This window comes from Vigna angularis, chromosome 8, assembly GCF_016808095.1.
Source record: "Vigna angularis cultivar LongXiaoDou No.4 chromosome 8, ASM1680809v1, whole genome shotgun sequence".
Classification (NCBI taxonomy): Eukaryota; Viridiplantae; Streptophyta; class Magnoliopsida; order Fabales; family Fabaceae; genus Vigna; species Vigna angularis.
In genome coordinates, this window is record NC_068977.1 from 32,972,878 (window position 1) to 32,985,008 (window position 12,131).

Consider the following 12,131-nt stretch of genomic DNA (forward strand, 5'->3'; position numbering starts at 1 on the left):
ATTGTAGCAAGACATAAATGTAACTAAATACAGAAATGAACTTCAGCTTTTATCACATCAACAAGCCTCTAAATATCATTTCATGAAGAAATGTCTCTGCCTTATCATCCTCATCCTTTCCAAAAAAAGTCCTAATCATTATTTTGAATGTTACTGCATTAGGTAAGCAACCATTGTCTTCCATTTTGGCCCATAAGGTCAATGCTTCATCAAGTAAACCTTTTTTACAAAGACCATTTATCATAATATTATAACTACATTCGTTTAAAGGATAGCCTTTAATTAAAAGTTCTTGAAAAGTCTCTTGTGCCTCCTCAAGTCTTCCTCCTCTGCACATTCCATCAATAAGTGTGTTCCAGATGTACATATTTGGCAGAATTCCCTTTTCCATCATTGTCTTGAATAACTCAAATGTCTGGTCTAGATGATAATTTTTACAGAAAGCATGTACCAAGCAATTGTAAGTGATTACATTCAGTTGTTGATTTCTATCATGCATCTCATCAATAAGATCCCAAACATCAGCTATTCTTCCAGATTTGCATAAACCATCTATAAGAGTAGTGTAAGTCACTGTATCAGGAATCATGTTCCTCTTATGCATTTTCTGAAAGAGATTCATGGCCTCATCCACTCTTTTACTCTTACATAATCCATTAATCATGATAGTGTAGCTGTAAACATTAGGAGTTACTCCAATTTGGGTCATAACATTAAATATGTGTTTAGCACTTTGCACCTGGTTAACTAAATACCCATCCATCAAAGTGCTAAAGATAACAATGCCAGGTTTCACACAAGCTTTTACCATCACACCTAGCACATTCTTAGCTTCTTTTATATTTCCTTCCTTCCAACAGGTATATCAATAGAAACTGTAAAATTCAGTGTTTATGCAGGAATTAACATTAGTGACATCAATGGAGAGGTTATGCCAGACCAGGTACAATCAGAAATTTAAATACTTAAATGGTAGTGACTGATAATAGTGTTATCAAAGCATTTCCATGGTGTGATTTAATGAACAAACTTATCTTCTTTGGAAAACTAATGAGTCTTCTGTTTATTACCACAATGTAATTGGCTTTTATTGAAAATTAAAAATATTTAATAATTTTATGCTTATTTAATAATCTAGTGGGAATTCCAAGTTGGTCCTTCTGTTGGAATCTCATGCTGGAGATGAAGTGTTATATATTTGAGTTATTATTGTTTGAAATGTATGATTTTCTGAGAGATGTAATGAATGGTGAGTACAGCACCAAGTCCGTGAGAGAAGAGGGTGGTTATGAGGTGATTAAGAAGGCCATTGAAAACCTTGGATTGAGACACAAAGAGCACGTTGCAGCATATGGAAAAGGTAATGAGAGACGTCTAACAGGAAGACATGAAACTGCAGACATCAACACCTTCTCTTGGGTAAGTCATCATCTTTTCTTATCTTATAATGTTTTTTGAGATCGGCAACTAATAGTGTAACATTTTTTTTTTCTGAAGGGTGTGGCAAACCGTGGAAGCAGTAAGAGTTGGAAGAGACACACAGAAACAAGGATCCTTATGTAGTCACCTCCATGATTGCAGAGACCACAATCCTCTGGAAACCATGAACACGTGTTTAGACCACTCAAAGTTGTGTTTCCAATACCATTTGATCCACAATTTAGTTATGTCTTCAAGGAATTGTTGTTTACTGACGTTTTTTAAGCCTCACTGTGTGCTTTGTATGTTTGAGAATGACTTCACCAATTAATAACAAGAATTGATTCTTCAGTTCATACTTTAGACATGTATTCTTATATTACATTAGTTATTTTATTCTAAAAAATTTAGTGAGGTATAAAAAATTAGACCAATTACAATGTTCTTATCAAAATGCCATTAGCCTTTGACCTATATAGATGAATTGGGCATGGTACATAAAAAAAGTTAAACAAGATTAAAATTGTATATTGAATTATGTTGAAATATAATGTCTTTATTATTATTAATATTTATGTTAGGGTTTTGTTAGGTGCTTTCCGCCTTTTTACTTTTCAGAACTATTGTCTCCTATAAATACACTAGTAAGTTGTATTAGATTTACTAACTGAAAAATAAGACTTTTCAGCTCCTCTAACTCTTCAAGTCATCTCATTGAAACTGCACGCTCCCTGATGTTGAATACTAATGTTCTTGTTTATAATTAGGGTGATGCAGTCTTCACTGCCTGTTTTTTGATCAATAGGATGCCTTCTTTCTCTCTTGAGAATGAAGTCCCTCACTCTGTCATTTTTCCAAATGACCCTCTATACCATGTCTCTCCTTGTATATTTGGGTGTACTTGTTTTGTTCATAATGTTTCTCCAGGTCTTGATAAATTCTCTGCAAAAGCGATTAAGTGTGTCATTTTGGGATACTCTTGCCTTTAGAAAGGGTATAAATGTTATTCTCCCTCAACAAAGAGGTATTATATGTCTACTAATGTCATGTTCTTTGAGGATACATCTTTTTTCTTGTCCTCCATGGAGGATCGTTCATCTATTCAACAAATGTTTCCTCTACCATCATGTGATCTCTTGGTTACTCCTACTTCTTTACCTCAAACTCAAAATGTAAATGACATTGTTCCTCCACCTCTTCTCACATATCAGCATCGTACACAATCTCAAACTCAGAACACTGAAGATCCTCGAGACTCAGATCCTCCTCCATCAGATTCCCAAACCATGGATCCTTCATCCTCCTCACCCTTTCTTGACTCAGATAATAATTGGCCTATTGTCCTTCGGAAAGGTATTCGCTCTACTTGTAATCCTTATTCTGTTTATAATTTTTTGAGTTATCCTCGTCTGTCTCCTCCATGTTTCTCTTTTGTTTCCTCCTTATCTTCCATTAAGGTTCCTAATAATGTTCATGAGGCACTTGGTCATCTTGGATGACAAGCCATGATTGATGAAATGCAGACACTTGAACACAATGACACTTGGGACCTTGTTCCTCTTCCTCCTGGTAAGAAGCTCGTTGGTTGTAGATGAGTCTATGTTATTAAGGTTGGTCCTACTAATGCAATCGATCGTCTCAAAGCTCGTCTGGTAGCTAAGGGATATACTCAAGTCTATGGCTTCGACTATTGTGATACATTTTCTCCTATGGCTAAAACCAGTATTGTTCGTATTTTGCTTGCTATGGCTGCCATTCGTCAATGGCCCCTTTACCAATTGGACATTAAAAATGCCTTTCTCTTCATGGTGATCTAGAAGAAGAGATACATGGAGCAACCTCCTGGGTTTGTTGCTTAGGGGAGTCTGGGTTAGTTTGTGAATTACATCGTTCCTTCTATGGCTTGAAGCAATCACCTCGAGCTTGGTTTGATAAATTTAGTCGAGTTGTGCAGAGTTTTGAATTGAAACGATGTGAGACAGATCATTCAGTATTTTATGGTCACTCTTCTCCTGATAAATGTGTGTATCTTATGGTTTATGTTGATGATATTTTCATTACAGGAAATGATATCACTAGAATTGCTCAATTAAATAATCATTTGTTCAACCACTTTTAGTCCAAAGTTCTGGGTCGGATAAAATATTTCCTTGGTATTGAAGTTGGACAATCAAGGGAAGGTGTCATAATTTCACAAAGAAAATATGCTCTTGATATTTTGGAGGAAACATGCCTGACAAATTGCAAGCCCATTGATAGTCCTATGGACTCAAATCAAAAGTTAATGAGAGACCAAGGTGAACTTTTCTCAGACTTAGAGAGATATAGAAGACTAGTTGGAAAACTCATCTATCTTACCATAACAAGACCTGATCTTTCTTATCCGGTGGGAGTTGTGAGTCAATTTATGCAAAAATCCACATGTTGATCATTGGAATGCAGTGATCGCATTCTCATATATGTAAAAGGGAACCCAGGACAAGGATTGTTGTATGAGGACAAGGATTGTTGTATGAGGACAAGGGAAATGCTCGAGTTGAAGGATATTGTGATGCAAATTGGACTGGTTGTCCAATTGACAGAAGATCTACTATGGGATATTGTGTTTTACTTTGAGGGAACCTTGTATCTCGGAAAAGTAAGAAAATGTTATTGCTCAATCTAGTGCTGAAGCTGAATATCGATCTATGGTTTTAACTGTGTTGCCGGTTCTGCTGTGTAGAAGGTGGTTGAACTGGTCCAGCATTTAAACATTGCCTCAAGGATGGTGGTATATACTTCTGCTTTGAATTTTGATTTTGATGAACTTGTTGTCGTGATAGGTTATTCTGAAACTGTCGTTGCTACTGAACTGGACCATATGTCAGGTAAGGGTGGTCTCTCCATCCAGCATTGTAAATGTTAGGGAAAGGGTTATAAGGCTGCTGGTTTTGACTCTGATTCTCTTACGGCTGCTGTTGAGGTTGATAATTTCTATGGTTTTGAAACAGTCCCGCTACCTCCTCCATTTCAGGATTTGTATCTTCTAGCAACCGAGTACATTGATTTGTACAATGGTCTTACCCCTTCCTTCATTACAGATTTGGCCGATGCAGTAATAGAAGCTCTCCCATCAGCAAAAGCAATGTATTCACGGATAAGCACTTCTGAAGATGCTGATCATGACCCTGTCAAATATTTCATCAAGTTATTCTTTGGCTCATTCTTGGCATTCATCTTGTTCTTGTCACCCAAAATGATCACGGCATTCAGGAACCATGTTATTTAGAAGGATCAGAATCTGCTAGCCGAATTCGATACGCAAGCATACAGAGATGAATCTATTGTTAGCAAATACAGTATACTTAATTTTTTTTTTTGCTTGAGTTCCCCTCATTCCAACCTCTTCTGTATACACCACACAACTATTGATGAAGCGAATTTTCTCATAATGGAAACTTGCACCTCGTCTCATAACAATGGAGTAATAAATTCTACAATTAATTGACATCAACACCTCTTGGATAAGTCATCATCTTTTGGTATCTTATAATGTTTTTTGAGATTAGCAATTAATGATATAACATTTTTTTTCTGAAGGATGTGGCAAACCGTGGAAGCTCGGTTAGAGTTGGAAGAGACACATAGAAACAAGGTTACTTTGAGGACAGAAGGCCTGCTTCTAACATGGATCCTTATGTTGTCACCTCCATGATTGCAGAGACCACCTTCCTCTGGAAACCATGAACACGTGTTTAGACCACTCAAAGTTGTATTTTCAATACCATTTGATCCACAATTTGGATAAGAATTTTGCCTAAAAGGAATGATTGACTTTAAAGATAATTTCTCTCTAATTTTCTCAAAATACTCTTAAGACAATCATAAGTAATGTGAAAAGGCATAAGTTTCTTCTTATGATTAAAGACTATATCCTAAAAGTAGGGATTAACTTTAAAAAAGACATTTTCTTCAGTTCCATTGAAAAACTCTTTTAAAATATAAAAAAGAAATGTAGAAGGTATAAGATTTATCTTATAATTAAAACCTATATTCAAAAGGAAGGAGATTGATTTTAAAATATATAAAAATATATAAAAGTACACGAGTAACGATAAAGTAATTTATTTTTACTTTTGTAACATTCCAGAAATACAGTATGAACCATATAATAGAGTAATTACATTTATCAATAATTCAGATCAGTCTTACACTAGAGTAGAGCGAACGCTCATGGCCGAACGGCCTTACATAAAAGATTTATAAAAGTAACTAAACAGGTTAAGAAAGTTTAACCGAACGGTTTACAAAACTCATACCGAACGATCAAAATGAAATCAAAAGGGAAGGTGATCGAACGACCACCTTTCTATACTAAACTACTGACAGAACGTCCTATTGTTTGGTCTTCACTTCTACCTCTACCAAATTTTCTTCTTCCCGCGCTTCTTCCAGCAGCTCGTCTCCTTCTGCTCACATCCACGCGGATGATCATTGCAATGACAAGGACGGACGTACGAAACAAGACATGACAAGAAAAAAACAGGGTAAGCTTATGTAATTTAATTCATGCATAAACATACATTTCAACCAATTCAACACACAAGGTACATTTCATCATACATATCATACGAAGCCTATTACTAGACTGACTGTCCGGACTGTATGAAATCTGTGTAGCTACAGGCGTTCGTGCACCCGGGTGATGTAGTAACTAGGATGCCCTCAACAGCTGCCACCCGAGGTTAGCCCTATATGTCCAAAGTAACCCTAAGGACTAGGACCTCCTGCCGTTCCCACACATGACCTACCCTCCTCTACGTGAAGACGAGTACTCACGGAACATCAGGATGAACAGCCAGCTTAGCTTACCCACAGCCATACTTTACAAATTCCAATATTCACACATGAGTCGTTCCTCCCCGGAACGCTCGTCCATAATCCACAACATTTCCATATCATATTTTCTTCATCTTTCATTAATAATCATCTCATTTAGCCAACTCGTACAAAGATTCATGAGATTTATAAATAGCGAACGTTCAACCCGAACTCAGAACTAGACCAAACATGTAGAGTGAGACCGAGAGATCTCAAGGTTAAGAGTGGATTTAATGTCAAGGAGTTGATATCGGGTTGAGAAAGATAACGAGTACAACCATAAATCACCAGAAACTAATGGAACGAACGTCAATTACAACATTGAGCCAATTAGGTGAACTGACTCTTGAGAATTTCAATTAAACATCAAAAAGACCAGACCAAGAACGAAGACTCCAGAATGAAACCAATGAATAAGGATATTTCAAGACATTCGAAACTAATACTTATAATGATTCACATGAAGAAACCGAACACTTGTGAATACTTAGATCAATTGAATTTAGTATTAAGAAATCCCAATGCCAGTCAAAGACTGAACACTATAGTGAACGAGCCCTAGAGAGCTTGAACGAACGCTCATATTAGGAAGTTTAACTTAAGGAGATAGAACGGGTGCCTAGTGTAAAACCAAACACGTGTTTAGGACGAACACTTGGTATGAGACCAAATGCTACTAAACTGAAAGAAGAGGCTTGATAATTGTACCTAGATACTATTGGGATAGTGTTTACGAATAACTACAATATACAATTACATATATATACTTAAATTTATAACAGGACACCAAGTCATAGCTATACTTGGCCGAACGCTCAAGCATAGTGATTCGAAATGCAGACGCTCTTCCTCAAATAGGATTCTTCCCAAATGAAAGAATCCACTACTAACCAAATTTACTAGAAAACCGAACGGTCAAGGACCGTTCAGTAACGAACGTACACTTTCTTAAGGGAAATCATATCAGGATCATTTATATTCCAACTCATTTATTAACATATAGTTTCACAACTTTATACATTCATATTTCATACCCTCCAAACATAGGGATTTCATATATTTCATACATCATAACATAACTCAGTCATTTTTCATTTCCACTCATTAAATAAACAAACGTTCATGTACTATAATCATATCAATCATCATGCATCCAATTCATTCAGTCAACTAACAAACGTTCATACATTACAACCGCATACAAATTAAATTAAATAAACTTCCCTTACCTCTAGCATGAGCGATCGTCCTAGAGGCAGAAGTATGGTTCGTTGTCTACAAATATTTCTACTCTCAACGCTCAACAACTCTTCGAACTAAATCAAACCACAGAAAACCAAAAATGGTTCAGACAAGATGACAGCATGCAATTAGAACTTGATTTGCATGTACCAGAGAACGAACGGCTAAGGACTAGGAAACTTACCAGTTCAGAACTCAAAACTGATCGGTTCAAACTGAAGCTTGGGACGCCGGAAGTGCTTTACGATGCCTGAACGGTGATCGGAGAAGAGAAATGGTGAGTTTTGATAGAGAGAAGGGAGAGCTTTTTAGAGAGAAGGAGGAGAATTTGAGAAAAATCAGATTTTGGAGAAGAAGATGCATGCAGAGAGTGTAACGCGATTTTTAGAAAATTTTGTTTTGTTAAAACCGAACGTCCGCTCCTTTGCTGACACCTACATTTCACTAACTGATTTCTGATCTCGCTGCTTGACACCTGGTGTCCGTTCAGAAGGGTTTTGGGTACGTTTTTAATGAGGTCTGACAACTTTTATTTGATACACAATAAAAAAACATAAATTAATCATAAAAAAATAATTTTTTGTAATTTTAAAAAAATAAAAAGAAAAAAGAAAATAATGTCAAATAAATATAAGTGTAAAAGTATATTTTTTTAATTATAAATATTAAGAAAAGATAAATGATTATATTAAATGTTTATTCTTTGGATTTAGATTTTGTGATAAGTTCACCGCCATAAATTGCAGAGTCTAGAGAAAACCAGTTGCGGCTTTATGTAACTAAATGTTTCATATAGCCAATACCCAATATCTCATGCAATTATTCTCAGTATTCCATACTATACTATATCACCTATTTTAATTTTATCTTTGCTAAAAAAAAGAAATATACATATTTTAATATCATACAAATATAAATTACGTTTCATAGTTTTGTAAGTAAAATAATAAAAAAAGTTGTTACTAATGTCCACTTCCTCCGTATAAAAGATTGTTGAACCAAATCTTTGTCTTAATCAGCCAAAATTATCTGCATCGTACCAATGCTAACTTCGAATATTAAATTAACATGTTTTATATATTATCATCTCATTATCTTAATATAAAATTTTAATTTTATCGTCTTGATACATTCAACTAGCGGTTACCACACTCGCAATACTTTTATATTCACCGACAAATTATAATTTCTGAGTATTATAATTATTCAATATAATAATAATTATTATTATACTTCAGTAACAATGATTGCATCTCATAAATATTACTTAAAATGTTTCTTCATGATAGTTATTTAACTTCATAAAGATATAGATATAGATATAGGATTCAATTTCTAAGCATTATTGTTATAAAAATTACCGATATTATTATTATTTTAATGAAACTAATTAATTATACCAATTTATAAGATGAATATTATAAAATTTGGTAAATTGGTAATATATAACAGATTATAATTATATATCAATATAAAATTCGTCCACACTCCCTGCGTGTCTAGAATTTATTCAAAAATATACTTTAATCTCCTATGTAGTGAACTTCGACATTGTTAATGATAGTTTTAAAATTATTTTATAAAATTATACCTAAAATGATATAAAAATATCCATTGGAAAATATATTTAAGTTAATAAAATAAAGTCCATTCCTATTATTTTATTCATTTAAATGAAATTAATGCTGCGTAGATAATTGTGAAATATTATTAATGCTTAAACATAAATAGTATCTTTCAATTCCTTTTCATTCTCCTTCTCATAATATCAACGATCCACAAATTGTTCGCACATGACATAGAATTTATCTCTTCTTAAATTAAAACGTATTAGATTTATTTTTAATAAAATAAATAAATGAATAAATTTATGATATATATATACATATATATATATACACACACACTAAATTATAAACAGTATATAATCATCTTTTAAGAAAAATAGTAGCTAAATACTTTGAATAATTTTTACTAATACTGTATTTCTCAGAAATTAAATATTAAATATCAACGGTAATAAATTCTAACCTAACTCACGATTTTCCTTTTACACCATGGAAATTATTGTTTTACTGCTGTTGAAAGCAAGTATAATATATAAATTTTAGATTATGTACCAAGCAAAAACAATTGAGTAATAAATCTTATATAATTAATTGGACACCTAATGTCTCAAAAACAGAAATTTGGATTGACTACCGAAAATAATGCAGTTGAAACTGATTTTTCAATTAGAACAATTTAAATTTTTTCATGAGGAGGAAGAGAAAGAAAAAAAATTGTCTATTTATATACGGATACCATAGTATGATGTAATCTCTTTCTATTACTTTTTTTTCTAAAAAGTGAATATTTTTAATTTATTCTTCTCATCAAATTACAATATTAGATATGATGTTTACACTATTAATATTTCATGACGTACATTTTCTTAGTCATAGATTTAATTAATTATATTTATTTTATACTTTAGCTAATAATATAATGGTTTTAACACATTTAATTATTTATTATATATATGTATATCCCAAATTGTTAATCATTTCTATAAACTCAAAATTGACATTATATATCTTAAGTATATTCAAACGATCCCTTCTATTGATTACATTTGCATACACAACTAAAAGAATTTTTCACTAATTGCAACTAAACCTGATCATTATCACTAATGTTGAAAATTATCACAAATGCTGAGAAAATCAAATGACATGGACTCATCATAAAATGTTTTGTATGAAAGTTACGTGAAGGTAACCTATACACATCTATTTTCAATGAGTCATTTGTCTCAATGATATCAATATAATAACCTTAATGTACAAAATGTAATATCTGAATAAAATCTATGTATATAAAACTAAATATGTTTCAAAAGACAATGTATGCATAAAATCAAACATAGAACACAAAACACATAAGAGTGATTAACTTCCACAAAACCAAAGATTCCTCAAACAACAAAACAGTCATATAAGCAACATGTTCATGAAAGATCTTCGGTGGAAATCCCTTAATAAGATGATCTATTATCATAAAGTTTGTCCCTAAGTGTTATATGGAAATATGTTCATTTTATACCATTTCTTTAACAATCAGGAACTTGATGTTAATGTATTTTGACTTGCTTGAGCTTCTATTGTTGTTAGAATACAATACAAAACGTTGTTAGAGTATAACTTAAGTTATCTTTCAATTCTCTCCACAATGTGTAATCTTGTGACAAAATTTCTCAATCATATTCTTTAATTTGATGTCTCAGCATGCCACAAATTCTGTAGCCACGCTAGATGAAACAATAAGGATTTGCTTAATGTTAAGTTAAAAAATCGAACCACCAACTAACATGAAAATGTAACTTAAAAGTGAATTTTAAACTATCTTGACATTCCATAAAGTTTACGTCAGAATATCCAATAACCTCTAATTGGTCATACCTTTTTTATATTAGCATATACTATTTTGTTCTCTCGAAATATATCAAACTATTTTGGTTACTATCTAATAATTTATTTCTAGATTGTTTAAATATTTGTCTAATACTTTACTTATATATATGTTATCCCAAGACGTACATACTTATATATGCATTAAACTTTCTACAACCAAAATATAAGAAATCTTCAATATTTATTAAGTTTCTCAATTTTCTTTGTTTCTTAATTTCAGTATTTGTTTTACTTTATTTTCAATACTATAAATTTAATTTAAATTTTATTATTTTAAAATTTTATCAATAGTAAAAAATATATATTATTATAGTATAAATTATTTTTCATATATATATATATTATAAAACATTTATTTATAAAAAAATTAATTATATAGAATAAGTATTTTTTTTATCACTTTTACCTTTTATATTTTTCAAGAATAATTTATTTAATTTGTTTTACCAAAAAAAAAAGTATCTTTACGTTTTGTTTCATTTACGTTTTTCAAGGAAATAAACTATTATGGGATTTAGCAACTACACTTTTAATTAATGAATAAAGTCACCATTATTAACTTATAATCAATTAATTAAGATACAAGAATAAATCAACTCACTAGTAATTTTTGGTACACAAATAGTAAATAAACTTATTTAAATTAAAAAAATCGCAAAAAATGATGAAGTTTTGACAAAAATAAATTATCGATATAAATAACAACTTGTGCACGTAATTTCTGTATTAACGAGGAGCGGTTGGTGGAATAGTAATATACTTTATATATTCATAGTACAAATAATCATTAGTGTTGTTATAATCAAATCTACTGAAAGTACGTAGTTAGCACGCAAGCCTTTCTTAATTTCATAATATAGTAATCAAACTTTAGCCGCAAAACATGCTCACTAGTTTTTATTCAACAATATTCACCCACTTTTTATTATTTTTTCTTAATCTTTTATTCTCTTCATTCTCACTCTAAAAATATATTTTCAAGTTTTTCAGTTACACAGTAATCAATTAGTTAGTTAATTAATTAATTAAAGTGTGACTATTTTTTTATTCAGGGTTTTAAAATTCAACCTCTTGGAAGAAAAAGGGTCTCCAAGCACATTCAAACACGTCTATGCAACAAGAATCTTAGGTTTATTCTTAACATCAGTGACTCATTAT

General features: G+C 31.9%; 1 protein-coding gene across 2 annotated transcripts; it reads left to right on the forward strand.

Moving 5' to 3' along the window:
- On the forward strand, positions 1–1,738 carry LOC108345472 (glutamine synthetase PR-2-like). Of its 2 annotated transcripts, XM_052867376.1 has the most exons (3): positions 1–943; positions 1,260–1,419; positions 1,498–1,738. In XM_052867376.1, the coding sequence occupies exons 1-3, from the start codon at positions 894–896 to the stop codon at positions 1,561–1,563; spliced, it is 276 nt and encodes a 91-aa protein (XP_052723336.1). In that variant the 5' UTR covers positions 1–893; the 3' UTR covers positions 1,564–1,738. The 2 variants fall into 2 exon arrangements, with proteins under 2 accessions (XP_052723336.1, XP_052723335.1); XM_052867375.1 differs by lacking the exon at positions 1–943 and having other exon boundaries at positions 954–1,419.
- The last annotated feature ends 10,393 nt before the right edge of the window (positions 1,739–12,131 follow it).